This window comes from Castanea sativa, chromosome 2, assembly GCF_040712315.1.
Source record: "Castanea sativa cultivar Marrone di Chiusa Pesio chromosome 2, ASM4071231v1".
Classification (NCBI taxonomy): Eukaryota; Viridiplantae; Streptophyta; class Magnoliopsida; order Fagales; family Fagaceae; genus Castanea; species Castanea sativa.
Window position 1 is genome coordinate 44,971,603 of NC_134014.1, and position 17,825 is coordinate 44,989,427.

At 40.3% G+C, this 17,825-nt stretch overlaps 1 protein-coding gene across 1 annotated transcript; it reads left to right on the forward strand.

Moving 5' to 3' along the window:
- The first annotated feature begins 13,242 nt into the window (after positions 1-13,242).
- On the forward strand, positions 13,243-15,829 carry LOC142625924 (patatin-like protein 2). The gene is made up of 6 exons (XM_075799678.1): positions 13,243-13,419; positions 13,839-14,020; positions 14,308-14,500; positions 14,601-14,762; positions 14,909-15,205; positions 15,295-15,829. Exons 1-6 carry the CDS (start codon positions 13,306-13,308, stop codon positions 15,517-15,519), a joined length of 1,173 nt encoding a protein of 390 aa, XP_075655793.1. The 5' UTR covers positions 13,243-13,305; the 3' UTR covers positions 15,520-15,829.
- Positions 15,830-17,825: the final 1,996 nt, after the last annotated feature.

Genomic DNA, 17,825 nt, shown 5'->3' on the forward strand with positions numbered 1-17,825 from the left:
CGGTGGAACATGTGAGCCACTTTAACCAGAGAATGGCTGTTCATTCTCACAATGAGACCCTGATGTGCAAAGTCTTCCTTTCTAGCTTGGGACCTGTTGCTATGAGGTGGTTCAACGGTCTTAAATCAGGGTTTGTAGGTTCGTTCGGGGAACTGACCAGAGCATTCGCGTCACGGTTCATTACATGCAGCAGAGTTCCTCAACCATTGGACTCACTGTTGTCTATGGCTATGAAAGAGGGCCAGACGTTGAAAGCATACTCCGACAGGTATTGGGAGATGTTTAACGAGATAGATGGTGATTTTGATGAGGTGGCGATCAATACTTTTAAAGTGGGCCTTCCCACTGATCATGACTTGAGGAAGTCCTTGACCAAAAAACCCGTACGGAGTGTACGTCGCCTCATGGATCGTATCGACGAATACAAGAGGGTTGAGGAAGACCAACAGCAGGGGAAGGGTAAGGCAAAGGTTATCCCGCAAGAGAGAAGGGATTTCAAGTCGGACAGATATCACAACAACAGGCCGAGAAGAGATTACTCCGGGCAATCTGGCTCGGCGGCCACTCAGACTGTTAATACTGTATTCCGAGAACCAGTGCACCAGCTACTAGAGAAAGTCCGTAAGGAACCCTACTTCAGATGGCCCAGTAAGATGGCGAGGGATCCTGCCAAGAGGAATCAGAATCTCTTTTGTCAGTACCATCAAGACATGGGTCATACTACCGAGAACTGTCGGACCCTCTGGAACCACTTGGAGGTTCGGTCGGCCGAAGGAAAGTTAAAGAAGACTACCAACCTAGCGGGCAGGGCAGTCAGTCTAGCTTGAATAATCAGAGGAATAACTCATCTCGCCCTTCTTTGGGAACGATCAACGTTATCTTCGCTGCGTCTAGCAGAACTGGTTCATGTCCCACCAGGGTGATGGCAGTTTTGCACTCCTAAGCCGAGGAGGGGGGCTCCAGGCCGAAGAGATTGAAGCTGAATGTGCCCGTCTTGGGATTTTCAGAGGAAGATAAGGTTGGGACCATCCAACCCTATGACGATGCCCTAGTAGTTACTCTTAGGATAGGGAATTATGATGTGAGAAGGGTAATGATTGATCAAGGCAGCGGCGCGGATATCATGTACCCTGATTTATTTAAAGGGCTGAAGTTGAAGTTGGAGGACCTCACCCCTTACGACTCGCCGTTGATAAGTTTTGAGGGGAAGGCCGTTATACCGAAGGGACAGATCCGGTTGCCTGTGAAATCTGGCTCGGAGACGGTCGAGGTGGATTTTATTGTGGTCGATGCATATTCCCCATACATAGCCATCCTTGCCCGGCCCTGGCTACACGCTTTGGGGGCTGTTTCCTCCACCTTGCATGTCAAAGTTAAGCTCCCTTTAGGGGGGTACATTGAAGAGATTCTCGGCAACCAACTGGTGGCCAGGCAATGTATATCGGCCGCAGTGCTGCATCAGACCGAAGCACAATCCTCGCTCTCGGCTGTGAAAGACTCATAGCAATTAATGACTCTGGATGCGCCCGATGTGGTGGCAGCAGAGGAAGCCATATGCGAAGACCTGGAGAAGTTTCTAATATCGGATGATCCCGAAAGGTTCTTTCAGGTTGGGGTATGTTTGCCATACCAAGAGAAGATGGAATTGGTGGAGTTTCTAAAGAACAACGTCGATATTTTTTCCTGGGACCCCTATGAGGCTCCGGGGGTGGATCCAAGCTTTATTTGTCATCATTTGAACGTCAATCCCGCTATTCCTCCTAGAAGGCAGCCCTCTTGGCGTTCTTCCAAGGAGCACTTCGAAGCCGTTAATGAAGAGTTGCTTAAGCTCAAGAGGGCTGGAGCTATCAAGGAAGTTTTCTATCCGGAGTGGCTGGCGCACACGGTTGTGGTCAAAAAGAAAAATGGAAAATGGCGGGTATGTGTGGACTTCACGGATTTAAACAAAGCCTACCCAAAGGACTCGTTCCCGATGCCGCGCATCGACCAACTAGTGGACGCCACCGTCGAACATTCTCAGATGAGTTTTTTGGACGCCTTCCAGGGTTATCACCAAATTCCACTGGCGGCAGAAGATCAGGAGAAAACTGCCTTTATTACTCCGACAGGGAATTATCACTATAAAGTGATGCCGTTCAGATTGAAGAATGCTGGAGCTACTTACCAGAGAATGATGACTAGAATGTTTGAGTTGCAGCTTGGAAAGACTATTGAGATATACGTGGATGACATGGTAGTGAAGAGTAGGACGATATCTGCACACGTGAAAGATTTGGACGACACTTTTCAGGTACTTAGAAAGTACAAGTTGCGTCTTAATGCCTCGAAGTGTTCATTTGGTGTGAGTTCTGGGAAATTCTTGGGTTATATGGTTACTCATAGAGAGATAGAGGTGAATCCAGGGCAAGTCAGAGCTATTCAAACCTTACAACCACCTCGAAATCCGAAAGAAGTTCAAAAATTGACCGGAATGATCGCTGCTCTTAGCAGGTTCATCTCTCGGTTAGCTGACCGATGCAAGCCTTTTTTCCAACTTTTGAATAAGTGGAAGGGGTTCCAATGGTCCGAGGAGTGCGTTGTAGCCTTCCAACAACTTAAGGAATATCTTTCCCGGCCACCCATTATGTCTCAGCCTGAAGTGGATGAGGTCCTGTTTGCGTATCTGGCAGTGGCCGTCCATGCGGTCAGCCTGGTCCTCATAAGGGACGACGATGGGGTGCAAAGACCGGTCTACTACGTCAGTAAAACTCTAAATGACGCCGAGGTGCGTTACTTACTTTTAGAGAAAGCACTCTTAGCCATAGTTCATGCCACGTGGAGGCTTCCTCATTATTTCCAGTCTCACACCGTTGTAGTTCTGACCCAACTGCCTCTCAAGTCAGTTTTGCGTAGCGCTGGCTACTCTAGAAGGGTGGCTAAATGGGGAACTATTTTAGGAGCTTTTGACATCAAATACATGTCGCGCACCTCAATAAAGGGCCAGGTTCTTGCGGATTTGATGGCGGAGTTCGCGGAACCATTGTTGGAAGAAGCTGTAAAGGAATCACACATGGATGAAAAATCAGTGGGCGTGATCACGGGCATAGGACCCTCGACTTGGGAGGTGTATGTTGATGGGGCCATTAACCAAAAAGGGTCTGGTATCGGACTTGTCCTGGTATCCCCCGAGGGAATTGTCTTTGAAAAATCTCTGAGGTTGGCGTTCTCGGCTACCAATAATGAGGCCGAGTACGAAGCAGTCTTGGTCGGCATGAACATGGTGTATAAGATGGGCGGAAAGGGAGTTCATATGCGCTTGGATTCTCAATTAGTGGTTGGCCAGGTAACGGGGACTATGGAGGCTAGGGACCCAAGGATGTAAGAATACTTGGCCCAGGTCAAACGTTTACAATCTAGCTTCGATTCCTTTATCCTATCTCATGTTTCTAGAAGTGGAAATACACATGCAGACTCCTTGGCTACCTTAGCGACATCCTCGGTTCAGAGTTTGCCTAGGACTATCCTTGTTGAAGATTTGCTAGAGCCAGCTCTTACTACTGTTTCTGCAGCTTGGATCCACTTAATAAGGCCTGGACCTAGTTGGATTGACCCTATGGTATCTTTTCTGAAAAATGACATTTTACCCGACGACAAGTCTGAAGCAGACAAGATCCGTTGAAAGGCAACGCATTTCTGGTTGTCCGAGGATCAGAAGCTATATAAACGATCGTTCTCCGGACCATATCTGTTATGCGTGCACCCCGAGTCAACGGAGGCACTTTTGGAAGAACTGCATGAGGGGATTTGTGGAAGCCACACTGGAGGAAGGTCCCTAGCCCATAGGGCCCTGACTCAAGGATATTGGTGTCCCAATATGCAGAGGGAAGCTCAGGATTATGCAAGAAAGTGTGATTAGTACCAGAGGTTCGCTCCTAACATCCATCAGCCTGGAGGAACCCTTAACCCTCTCTCCAGTCTGTGGCTTTTCGTTCAATAGAGATTGGACATAGTAGGACCATTTCCGAGGGCTGTAGGAAACAAAAGGTGGTTGCTTGTGGGGACCGACTACTTCACCAAATGGGTAGAGGCTGAGCCCTTGGCAAATATTAGGGACGTCGATTCCAAGAAGTTCATCTGGAAAAACATCGTCACTAGATTTGAGGTACCACATACACTCATTTCTGACAATGGGGTTCAATTTGACAGTAGAGCTTTTAGAAAATATTGTAGTGACATGGGCATCACAAATAGATACTCCACTCCAGCTTATCCTCAGGGAAACGAGCAAGCCGAGGCCGTTAATAAGGTTATAGTTAGTGGACTCAAGAAAAGGCTGGACGATGCGAAGGGCAGATGGGTGGAAGAACTACCGCATGTCCTATGGACGTATCGAACTACGCCGCGTAGATCCACAGGAGAAACACCATTCTCTATGACTTATGGGGCCGAGGCAGTGATCCCTTTAGAGTCTGGTTTCCCTACACTAAGGACGAGTACTTTTAGCCCAGAAAATAACAACGGCCTCCTAGAGAAGAGCCTAGATCTAGTGGAGGAACGGCGAGAGACAGCTATGGTCCAAATGACTTATTATCAGCAGAAGCTTAAACGAGGGTATGATGCCCATGTGAAGCTCAGGCCACTAGCGCTTGGGGATCTGGTTCTGAGAAAAGTCGTGGGTACTGCAAGAAACCCAGCTTGGGGAAAATTAGGACCGAACTGGGAAGGACCATATCGGATTATTTCTGTAGCAGGCATAGGGTCATATCGACTAGCTGATTTAGATGAAAAAGTTGTACAACATCCATGGAATGTAAACAACCTTCGAAGGTATTATTATTAATAAAAGGCACTTTTGTAATCTGTGGTTTAACTTATAAATGTATATGGACTTATCAATTACAACTCTTGTAATATCAAACAGAAACTTGGTTATGCATGGTCCTCGGACTACATACCTAGTGGAAATTGATATCTTATTATTTGTTAAACAAAACTTTAGTTATGCCGAGTCCTCAGACCTTCTACTTTAGGAAAATTAACATCTTAAGTTACTATTACTAAGTATTAAACAAAAACTTGGTTATACATGGTCCTCGGATTACATACCTAGTGGAAATTGATATCTTATTATTTGTTAAACAAAACCTTAGTTATGCCGGGTCCTCGGACCTTCTACTTTGGAAAAATTAATATCTTAAGTTACTATTACTAAGTATCAAACAAAAACTTGGTTATGTATGGTCCTCGGACTACATACCTAGTGGAAATTGATATCTTATTATTTGTTAAACAGAACCTTAGTTATGCCGGGTCCTCGGACCTTCTACTTTGGGAAAATTAACATCTTAAGTTACTATTACTAAGTATCAAACAGAAACTTAGTTATGCATGGTCCTCGGACTACATACCTAGTAATATTGATATCTTATTATTTGTTAAACAGAACCTTAGTTATGCTGGGTCCTCGGACCTTTTACTTTGGGGAAATTAACATCTTAAGTTACTGTTTTGAAGTATCAAACAGAAACTTGGTTATGCATGGTCCTCGAACTACATACCTAGTGGAAATTGATATCTTATTATTTGTTAAACAGAACCTTAGTTATGCCGGGTCCTCAGACCTTCTACTTTGGGGAAATTAACATCTTAAGTTACTATTACTAAGTATCAAACATAAACTTGGTTATGCATGGTCCTCGGACTACATACCTAGTGAAAATTGATATCTTATTATTTGTTAAACAAAACCTTAGTTATGCTGGGTCCTCGGACCTTCTACTTTGGAGAAATTAGCATCTTAAGTTACTATTACTAAGTATCAAACAGAAACTTAGTTATGCATGGTCCTCGGACTACATACCTAGTGGAAATTGATATCTTATTATTTATTAAACAGAACCTTAGTTATGCTGGGTCCTCGGACCTTCTACTTTGGAGAAATTAACATCTTAAGTTACTATTACTAAGTATCAAACAAAAACTTGGTTATGCATGGTCCTCGGACTACATACCTAGTGGAAATTGATATCTTATTATTTGTTAAACATAACCTTAGTTATGCCGGGTCCTCAGACCTTCTACTTTGGGGAAATTAACATCTTAAGTTACTATTACTAAGTATCAAACAGAAACTTGGTTATGCACGGTCCTCGGACTACATACCTAGTAGAAATTGATATCTTATTATTTGTTAAACAGAACCTTAGTTATGCCGGGTCCTCGGACCTTCTACTTTGGGGAAATTAACATCTTAAGTTACTGTTCTGAAGTATCAAACAGAAACTTGGTATTGCGTGGTCTTCGGACCACATGCCTTGTGGAAATTGATATATAATACTAAAGTGTCAAATAGAAACTTAGTTTTGTAAGGTCCTCGGACCACATACCTTGTTAAGATTGATATTTGATTTTTTGTCGAACAGAACCGTGGTCAAATTGAGTCTTAAGTTATATATCTTTAAGTATCAGGCAGAAATTTGATAAGGTAGGGTCCTCGGACCCCACACTTTACTAAAATTAGCGTTTCAATTGCTGAAAGTGGACTTATTTATCTTACAAGGCTTTACCCCACGCTTTACTTTACAAGGCAAGTATGTGTATTGCTGTTTAAAGTTTTAATTGTTCAAACTGCTGAAAGTGGACTTATTTATCTCATTCTTTCTTTTCGCTGTGTGCTAATGAGAACTTTTATGGTAAGCATAAAGATGAAAAGATGAAATAAACACAACTCAGATGAAAATCAAATAAAATTGTATTTCATTAATTATGTCGATATACATCATTACATGGAAAATTTCAAGTACAGAGAAAAAGAAGCCCTAAGCTCGGCCCTAAGCTTTTGGAGGGGGGTCTTGCTGAGAAGTACTGCTAGCCTCGGTGCTTTTTAATTCCAATTCAAAGGCAGACAGGATTTTTTTTTCTTTGTCTGTTGTGGTGATTGGAGGGATGATAGGCTCCATACGTTGGCTTAGGCCCTTCTCGGCACCCCCACTCCCTTCCTTCTCTTTATTGGAACCTGAAGGTTCTGTAGGATCTGGAATGAGCTTTGGGACTATAGGAGGAAGAGTAGGAGGAGCTGCCTCAGGGGCAGGAGCAACAGCAGGAGCCTCTTCTATCTCCTGTATGTCAAAAGGAAGCCAAACGTTCTCGGATTTCCTCAGCTCGGAGGCTGAAGGAACCCCTGCTACGTTTGTGGGCTTCCCACCCGCCGACAGCATTCTCGGCACAAGGCCGCGAAAGCCTCCGTCCACCGGTCTTCCGTTGCGCCCACCCCTTCTTTGTAACTTGCTCGCTTCGCGGCCTCAGAGAACGCTCAAGGTGCGACTTCCTCCTTCATTTGCGCAAGCTCCTTCTCCAAGTCCGAACGTTCCTTCTGGGCTTGGGAGAGCTCATCATCCTTTTGGTGGAGAAGCTTGCGCTGCCCTTCCACTTGAGTCCCCATAGTTCTCAGGCTGGCCTCGGCACCATCTCTTTCTCTTTTTAGATCAGCCAGCTGAGAGGAGAGTTTCTCGTTTTCTGCGAGGGCCTGGCCTAGGGACTTCTCAGTCTCCATCCGAATTTCCAGCTCCATTCTAGCCTTCTTCAGAGAGTCCTCCAAGAACTTCTCGGCGACAAAGACTTCTTAAACAGCCTACGACAAAGTGTTAGAGAGTTAGATATAGCAAAACGCTCACTAATAATCCGATATTATGAAAAATGAAATATTCATAAGAAGTTCAACTTACAAGGGCTAATTCCTTTTTTAAAGACAGGAACAGCTGAGGTTGGCTCATTTTTTCCAAGGTTTCCATATCCTTGGGCAGCAGAAAGGGTCGTTGCAATGCGTCGGCCAGGTGGTGGGCGTGGCCTTGTTGGACTGCCCTAATGCTGGACTGGCAAGAAATTGGTGCTCCGTCCAGTCTCAACTCAGGAGACCAGGTAGCCGGTGCTCGGCGCACTTCGGCCATGTCTCTAATCTCCCCACTCTCAATTGAACGAGCCCATCCTTTGCCCTTGTCTAGCTTCTGCTGCTGAGCTTGCTGTGGCTGTTGTCTTGGCTTCTTCTGTTTTTCTCCACCATCCTCCTCGGCCTCCCCCTTCCTTTTCTTCTTGGGCTCCTCAACCTGAGGTTTAGGTTCGGTTGGAGGAGGGGGAGGTGGCAAAGACAAAGGAACTTGGGACCCTCCCGCTCTTTTTTGGGCAACTTTCTCGCCTCTCTTAGTTAGAAGGCCTTGAAGATTGTCCATTTCTTCCTCCTCGGAATCGTCTTCTGGATGGGCAACTACTAACCCTGCAACTCCAGAGGCCTCGGTGGGTTCTTCTTCCTCGTCAGAAAGCACGACGAACTGGTTTTCTCGGGGTCTTTCGACGTCCTCGAACTGAAACTTGTCTATCTCGTCGTCCAACATGTGCGAAGAGGACACTTGCTCCTCCGGGACAGCAGTTGCTTGAGAGTGCGTCGAGAGTGGGATCGCCGCAATGGGACGCGTGTACAGAATGGTGTTGAGGTCGTCGGGGATGTCGTAGTTAGCAAGAAAGTTCGGTCTTGCTACGTTTATTCTCTTGCGCCTCCTATCTCCCGCGATAATCGCGTTCTCTATCTCCTGGAAGTCCGAGGATATTGGGTTGTACCCTAGTATTAGGTGAGCCGCTCTAAGCTGCAAGTCTTCACTCACGAAAACTTCTGAGCGCAGCACGCGGTTCAGGTCAGCGACGTTGCAATGGCTCAGGCGTGGGCGCACGAGTTGTTTGTCTGTGGAAAAAGACACCCAAAAAGGCAAATGTGGTCAGATTAGTAATGCATATAACAAATCGGAGTTAGGCAGTTTGTGAAAGTAAATAAGCATTTAAGGATTTTTAGATGGAATTACGGGGTTGGGAAATTAGATCCTAAGGAGTCACACCTGGATCTCCCCATACGACTAGGCAATGGGCCGTCGTGCCAGTTGCTTGAGGCGATGAGGTAGTCGTCCTTCATGCCTTTATTGGACTTGGGCAAACAAGAAATTAACCTAACTACACTAGACCGGGATTTAATTTAATAGCCTACGTTCCTAAGTTTGTGGCATTCGTACATGAAGACAACGTCATGCCAAGTGAGGTTCAAGCCCATCTGCTCATTTAGGGCGTCGACACTTCCTAAGACCCTAAATACATTGGGTGCACACTGGTCAGGGCACAACCGGTGATTGCGAAGATATTCCCTAGTTACGCTTCTTATAGGGAGGGTCATCCCACCTTCTATGAAGGCAATCATAGGGATGATGACCTCTCCCGTCTTCCTAGAACCACCTACGGCTTCCGCCGGACAGTATTTCAAGCCTACGTCGCTGAGAATCTGGTATTTCGCCCTAAAACCTTCCATCCCAGCGGCGGTGTCAACTAAACACTTAAATCTACCCATCTATGAGAAAGGAAAGGGAAAGTTTTAAGAAGGAAAGTGGTTAAGAAGGGAGCCGAGGATAGAATCCGAGGAGAAAGGAGTAAAAGAGAAAGTAGGAACTTACGAGTTCGTAGTTATGCGAGTTTCCACGGATTTCTTGAGAGAAAAGGCAATGACTGATGTTTTGATATGATTAAGTTCTGAAGAAATAAATGATGGCGCATATTTCCAAAGCGTTATGATGTGCGAGAAGCGGCCTCGAAATTGGATTCATCCTGCCAAATTTTCAGGGGGCAATACGGACCATTGGATGTTCATCTCACCGTTGAACGTGGGAAATAAGGTGTAACTTGCGGTCATAAATGCGCGCGTTTTGAAATTCGAAGCGCCAGACAACATTTTCTGGGAAACGAAACGATTTCCACACACGTGGTGAGGTACGAAACATGTGGGGGAAGTTTTAATCAGATCAAAACTCCATTTTTCTCCTCGGATAGGGAAAAATAAAGTTTTGAGGGGCTATTGTGGGGAGTGAAAGAACCTAAGTGGGTATTTGGGCCTTGGGCTTTATCAATGGGCGCTAGTTCATTCTTGACTAAAGACTTTTAGGGCTGCGAGTTGGCTCACAAGCCGAGGGCCCGAGGATTCATCCAAGGAAGAGTCTCTCCTCAGACAGACCCGTGATTACTTGGAGATTCACTAGAAAGATCAAGACAGAGTTCTGGAAAGACTGTAGATTAAAGAGGGGATCTAAATACCCTCTAGACATGGCGGTGTAAGAGAAATATCTCAGAAAAAGGCTGCTGCCTCCACATTAAAGACCCTGCACCTACCTCCCTGGCCACATTAATGGGGAAGTGACCCCTGAACAGTAGAATTTAGCCTTCTAGCTAGTATTTAAAGATTTCAAGAAAGTGGTGGAAGGAGATTTTGGGTAACACGTGGATAAAAGGAGAAGGAAAGGAAGTATTTAAGGGGAGAAGGGGGTAGAAGAGAGAGGGAGGAGGCCTTTTTGAAAAGAACTTGAGAAGGACTAGGAGCTGTAACCTTTAAAAGGAAAAAGAGAAATAATATACAAAGGGTCCTCGGCCTACGTCCGAGGAGGTTCATTTTGCCCTATTTGTTCATTGTTTATAAATACTGTAATATTCTGGCCCGTTCATCAAGTTTCGAGCACCATCGAATTAGATTGCGAACCCACACTCTACAAATTTAATTGTTTAAGGCTCATTGGGCCTGAGCCCACGTATGTTTTTGGGTCCAGGTGCAATTGTGCACTTACAATTGAAACTGCTTCATTAAAAATAAAAGGATCATATGAGCTTCACATTCAAGCTCAAACCAACAACCCAATTTGATCACTAATAAAAAATTAATCACTTGCAGATTGATTTGGTTTGGTTATTTTCATAGTTTGATAATGCATGCAAAATCGTTATTAAAAACTTCAATTGAGGCGATCTTTGTTGTCCTGAAAATTTGAATGGTTTACCTTGCAATTATTTAGAGGAAAAAAAAGTTTTAAGCCTTTTTCATTTTTTGAGAGAGAAAACTGTTTTGACTCTTATGCCTTAACTAAGGAGAGAAACCATTTTTTATATATCTAAATTCCTATATGCTTATAAGATCTACTTTGATTGTCAGTCGATAATGGTTTGTGTTGAGAATTTCAAACCCCGCAGTTACAAATTAACCAATTTTATGCCAATCCAATTACTTAGCAAATTATGCTTTCACATTCAGTATATTGTTAATCACAACACATAAATACTATTATCAAAATAAATAAAATGTGAAAAGTAAAAGAGACAACAGTATATTTATGAAGTGAAAATCCTAGCTAACAAGACAAACACGCTTTGATAGTTTACCATCAACCTTTAGGAAACATATTCACTAATAAAATTGAAGTTTTTATAGAATAATTAACCCTAATTCTAAGCCTACCTCCAACAAATACTTATTAATATGACCACACGCAGCTCCAATCCTATTGGACTCTACTACAGCGAAAACAATCAATCAATCACAGCTTTCATTATGAAGCAGAAACTGATGCTGTGAAACTAGAAACCCTAGAAAGAGAGAAAATAGAATTAGGGAATGGAGAAGATACCTGCGAGAGAGCTCTAAACAAAGAGTAACGATGAGAGAGAGAAAGAGAAAGAGCTTACCAATTTGTGAGAGAGAGAGAGAGAGAGAGAGAGAGAGAGAGAGGATATTTAGATTTTTTTACACCAAAAAAATAATGAAAAAAATTGAGAACTAAAAAAAATTCAGTATGCGCCCAAAAATTGGCACCGTGAGCTAGTATTTGTACCAAATAGGTGACAAAATATTATTTCATCACCAATGATACTTAAATCTTAATATTGGGTGACGGAGATTAAAATTTTGTCATCTTTAATAAGTATTTGGTGACACGAATGTGTTGTCTCCTTAGATTTTTTTTTTCTTTTTTTTTTACGACTCTATTATGTAAATCTATTTAACTTAGGGGGATTGTATTGTCAATTAAATCTCAATGGATCTCCCCATTTAGATTCATCACCATAAAGCAATGGTGGGAGATTTCATCCTCAAACCAATTTAAAAGCTATTGCTTTTTGCGTAGCGGCTCTCATTGGCCTTTTACATGTATTGCCCTCTTTGGTAAAATATAACTAGGAAATATAGTTTTGTACTCTTGCTCTCTTAGATCTTATCTTGAATTAAAGGCCTGTAAATTATTTTATTTGAGCATTCCATGTATCATTCATCACTTAATTTAATTTTGTTAGGTTTTCTTAATTTTCTTTGTAATAATTTATTAATTTTAGTGACATCTCTATTATTGTAAGTACTTTTATATTAAGGGAAAACCTTGAAATTCGTAATTGGGGAACTCATTCTCTTTATCTATTAATGAAGAGATTTTTTTTTTTTGATAAACATATCAATCATGAACCTAACTATCAAACGCTCAAAGTAACCTATTAAAGACGCAAAATGTCTTTTTTGTTGCTGTTGGCTGCCAAATTTGAAACTGCTAGAAGCAACTCTGTCCAGTACTAAACAGCCTAAATAAAGCCTTTAAAAAAAAAAAAAAAAAAAAAAATATATATATATATATATATATATATATATATATATATATATATATATATATAAAGAAATACAAACTTCTACAAATACATAAAGAAGATCAAGTTGCCATACCATTATCAAGTCATCAAGACCTGGTACTTCATTAATAATTATCCAATTAAATTATAAGTACTACAATCCTTGAACGGATATGATTGAAGATTTAAACCTAATAAAATAGACAGATGTTTATGACATGTGCTCGATATGATTATAATACCATAATCTAAGACCTAACTATAGATAAGTTAATTTCTTATTCTTAATGCTCTAGAGGAAGCATATTTAACCTAATTAATATTCTTTAACAAATGGCACCAAAGCAGCTTTGCAATTTGCATGGTAATTTTTTTTTGAGAAGACATAGTAACTTTTTATTTTTTTGATTAACAGCTTTGGATAGTGACAAACTAAACAAAAGTATGAACCTTTATGGTTTATCGAGTTTCACGTGGCATGGGAGACAGGAATTTTTTTTTTGATAAGGGGAGACTGGAATCTTCGCTGAAGACTTGATGCATGAGATAACAACTTGAAACATTGAAGGTGGTCCTAACTTTAAATTCTAATTAATTAAAACCCGCTCCTCACGCGGAGCAAAAATTAATAATACAGTTCCATAATACAACAAAGATATAATTAAACTAATTAAAAAAAAGTCGCATGTTTACAGTTTTCACATGCGTGGGCCATAAATTAATGCTGTCAACTCTTGCATAAATTCTTGTTATAAATATCAAAAGTTGAAATACGTTGGTTTATGCTTGATTATACACAACGTATGGTAACTTGCTCGCCTAGTGAACACTACAATATCAAGAAAGCTCATTTGATTCAAAATGTGTCCTGCTTTTGCAAAGGCAAAGATGGTGACTGTGTTGGCCCTTGACGGAGGTGGCATTAGAGGGATAATTCCCAGTGTCATCCTTGGATATCTTGAATCTAAACTTCAGGTACGTATTTACCATCCACAGCCACCTCCTTTTTGTTTTGTTTTGTAAATATAAGGATAATTATTGACTATTGTTTCATATTCTCATATGTCAAATGTTTCACAAAATGTCCACATTTTCCCACCAAATATATACATTTTGTACGTATATGAAATATTGTAAACATAATATGAAATAGTGTAAATACTGTTAAGAGTGAAATAATCAAAGCTCTAAATATTTTATTTTAGAGAGTTTCAAAACTTCTGATAATAGTTATTTATTATCAGATCGAGACACCGATCAGTTTTTGGTGTAGACGAAGATTAACCCCAGATCTTTTATTCAATTATCAGAAACTTTACCTGTTGAATTGACTAGAACCCACAAAGCTCCCACAAAGCTCTAAATATAAGTCTGTGTGTCTATGGTTTGTGTAGGAATTGGACGGACCCAATGCGAGAATTGCAGATTATTTCGACATAATTGCAGGAACAAGTACAGGTGGGCTAGTCACAACCATGCTTACAGCCCCCAATCAGGACAACAGGCCCCTGTATGCTGCAAAGGACATCACCAACTTCTACTTAGAGGAATCTCCCAAGATTTTTCCCCAGAGCAGGTAAGTTTAAATGAAACCATATCAAGTTGAAATGCCTTCATTTACCTTCAGAAAATTATTAGAAAATCATCCTCCATTTCAAATGGATGAAATAATTTATATTTAATATTATCAATTTAAAAGTGTATCTAATACTACGTGCATTATTAAATAATGCAACACTCAGATGAAGAAAATAAAATTAAAACCTTGAAATGAATTGCCTAAGTTTTACCTATTTTTAGAGAACTTAACAAATGGTAAATAAGTGCCATTTTTTTCTACTAAAGATGATTCTATGGAAGCAGGCACACCAAATTTGTGAATGCAATGACAAGCTTGTTTGGTTCCGTGATGGGGCCCAAGTACGACGGGAAGTATTTGCACTCAAGAATAAACAATCTACTTGGTGACCTAACACTGAAACAGACCCTAACACATGTGATCATACCAACCTTTGATATCAAGCTCCTTCAACCAGTGATCTTTATGACCAACGATGTATGAGTGATGACAATAACAAGTAGACTGAAAATTTCAGTGATTTGTTGGAATATCTGTGGCAATTACATGGTCTCAACTGCTCTAATTTTTTGTGCAGGGGAAAAAGGATGAATTGAAAAACGCTAGGCTTGCAGATATTTGCCTCGGCACCTCTGCAGCACCCACTTATCTTCCAGCACACTACTTTGAGACAACAGATTCAAAAGGAAAAACTAGAAGTTATGATCTCATTGATGGCGGAGTTGCAGCTAATAATCCTGTGAGTACCAAATATGATAATTTAAGGCACATTTGGCGTTGAAGCTTTGGAGATATTGGTCATTCTTTGTATCATGTTCTTGATATATATTTTGGACCATATTTATGTTAGCAAGTTCTCTTATTTATTTTTGACTGCATCCACAGACTATGTTAGCCATAAGCCAGATTAGGAAAGAACTATTGATGGCAGAAATAGAGTTTGGTAATTCTAGTGCAAACAAGAAAATGCTAGTTCTGTCATTGGGCACAGGTGGGGCAAAGTATGCACAGAGGTATACAGCACCCGCAGCCTCAAAGTGGGGTGTGCTTAATTGGCTATATACCAATGGTGGAACTCCATTGCTCGATTCATATGACCACGCCAGTGCTGATGTGGTTGACTTTCATGTGTCCACCCTCTTCCAAGCCCTTCGTTGCAAGGACAATTACCTTCGTATTCAGGTATCAAATGACCTATTTATATCATCTATTTGTGACATAATTTAAGACCATATGCTATTGACATTTTCTTGGTAACATATGAACCACAGGATGACTCATTAACCGGAGATGCCTCGTCAGTTGATGTTGCCACCACGGAGAACTTGCAAAGCCTTGTGGAGATTGGGAAGGAGCTATTGAAGAAGCCAGTGTCAAGAGTCAATTTGGATACTGGCAAGTTTGAGGAAATTGAGGGCGAGGGTACTAATGAAGAAGTTCTTGCCAACTTTGCCAAACTGCTTGTGGAGGAAAGGAAGTTCCGGCTAAACCAATGAAAATTGTTGAGGAATGCTCCTTCTATCTCAAATTGTTGGAATTGTGTAAAATATTTAACCTTTTAAGGAATCATCATTTGATGTATTATATTTTATTTAACATATGGGTCTGTTTGTCTCATATGTTAAATAGAGAAGATCTTATTCCCATATGTTATGCCATGGACTTTGATATGGGACAATGTGCTAGTTGAATCTCCGCCCCTAATAATTTAGGGTTTGCAGTATGATGTTTTAATAAAATTATCTCTCAGATGGACTTGCAATTGGGACTTTGATAATAAGAGGGGGAAAATGAGAGATAAATGTTCCGGTCATGGTTCTGTTTTTATTTTATTTATTTTAAAGCTTATTAAGAGTCTGTTTGGATAGAACTTATTGCTGAAAACTGAAAACACTGTAGCAAAATAATTTTTAAAGGGTAAAAAACACTGTTCATTCCAGAAGTTACTGTTCATTGGCCTAAAATCACTGTTCATGGCCAATGAACAGTAACAAACATGCGTTGAAAAAAAAAAAAAAAAAAAAAAAAACAAAACGTGGACGCTGGACGTTGAATCCAAACGCCCTCTAAATGCTTTTGTGCTTCTTAAATCATGGAGGGACTTCCCATTGCCATTTAATTACTTAAAAATATTATATGATTATTAGCAAATTCATGTTCCTATCTCAAGCATTTAAAGATCCTCTTCATTTTAAATGTATTCATGTCGTAGTTCAAAATTAAATATTATAAACTTAAAGCTGTATCCAATATCACGTTATTTAAAATTTAAATAATGTGGTACTTTGTACTCAATTAAAAACTTAAATAATTTGGTACTCTATACCCAATTAAATCCATAAAGATACTTATCAATAAAAAAAAAAATTAAATCCATAAAAGTATAATTTAACTTCAAATAAACCCTTTCCATTTCAAGCAAAATGAAGAGATCCCATTATTCAATAGAATGACGAGAGTATAATAAAACTACTACAAGAAGATTTCATCACTAACAACCAAGTTGCAAAACTCTAGCAAGAAATTGTAGAAGCCATCTAAAAACCTACAACACACAATACTAATAGGTCAAGAAAATATTGACCCCTTTGGTAAAATTAATCAATTAATTAACCAAGTAAATTAATTAGATTCAATTACATGTAATAAGAGTGGTAGCACAAACAAATCACCAACTAAGTTAAATGCAGTGGAAAGTAAATTTGACACGGGTGATTTGTTTACGAATGTGGAAAACTACCGAGGCAAAACTCCACCGGGTGAATTTAAGGTCACCATTCCCGAGAATCCACTATTATCAAAACAAGCGGTTACAAGTAAAGGAATCTCAGTACCTTATACCAACCTACAGTTGAACCCTTACCTTAATACCCAATTGGACTTGTAATGTAGTGACAATCTCTCCTTTCAATGCACGGCTCCCAGTACGTGGCTAACCAATCAATGCACGGATCCAAGTACGTGTCTAACACACCAACTTGAGAAAGATGTTGGCTGTAAATTTTTTCAGTTCATCCAACACTGAAGATCAAGAAGCTCATTGGTTACAAAACCCTTAGCGCAAAGACGCAACAACTTCTCCAAAGAAAAGATGAACTAGGGCAAATTGTCTCCAGTTATAATATGCATGAATAATCACTTTGCATCACTTGAGATAGCCCTTAAAATAATCCTTATATATATCTAGGGTTGTAAGAAAAAAAAACCCTACACAGATACATTTGGATATGCGTGAAATTAGATCTGAAAATTTAAATTTTGTAATTCTCGATAGATACTGTTTCTGTCGAGCATTTGTCGGGTATTAGCATTAAATCTCGATAGATATGAATCTGTCAAGTTATTTGTCGAACTTTAATGAACAACACTTCTTCACTAGTTTCTTGAACAGATTTGCATGGTTTCAATACTAAACTTGAACTCTTATTCCTTGAAGTATTAAACACATTCTAGATTTACCCAATTACAAGTAAAGTGCGTTTTGTCAAAAGATTAGCCAATTTACATAACATATGTTTTAACAAGTTCCATATATGTCTTAACAATCTCCCTATTTGGTAATCCGTGACAAAACCACAACAAACAAATGAATTATGAGAGAAGTCTTAAACTTATAACCACTTGTTGAATACAATAAAATTTAATCTCAACATAAACTCTTGAAAAACTTTGCAAGAAGAAAGTTCATGGCATGATAGATTTTCACAACCTGTCTTTCTGAAACACTTTAAACAAAACTCATCAAGACATCTTAGTGTGAAACAGAAATAAAGATTGCGTATATAAAGAAACATGTGTATAA

Coding starts and splice junctions, on each gene's coding strand:
- LOC142625924 (XM_075799678.1), top strand. CDS start 13,306: ATGTGTCCTGCTTTTGCAAAGGCAAAGATGGTGACTGTGTTGGCCCTT. Junction 14,021..14,307: donor AAGATTTTTCCCCAGAGCAG/GTAAGTTTAAAT, acceptor CTATGGAAGCAG/GCACACCAAATTTGTGAATG. Junction 14,763..14,908: donor GAGTTGCAGCTAATAATCCT/GTGAGTACCAAA, acceptor CTGCATCCACAG/ACTATGTTAGCCATAAGCCA.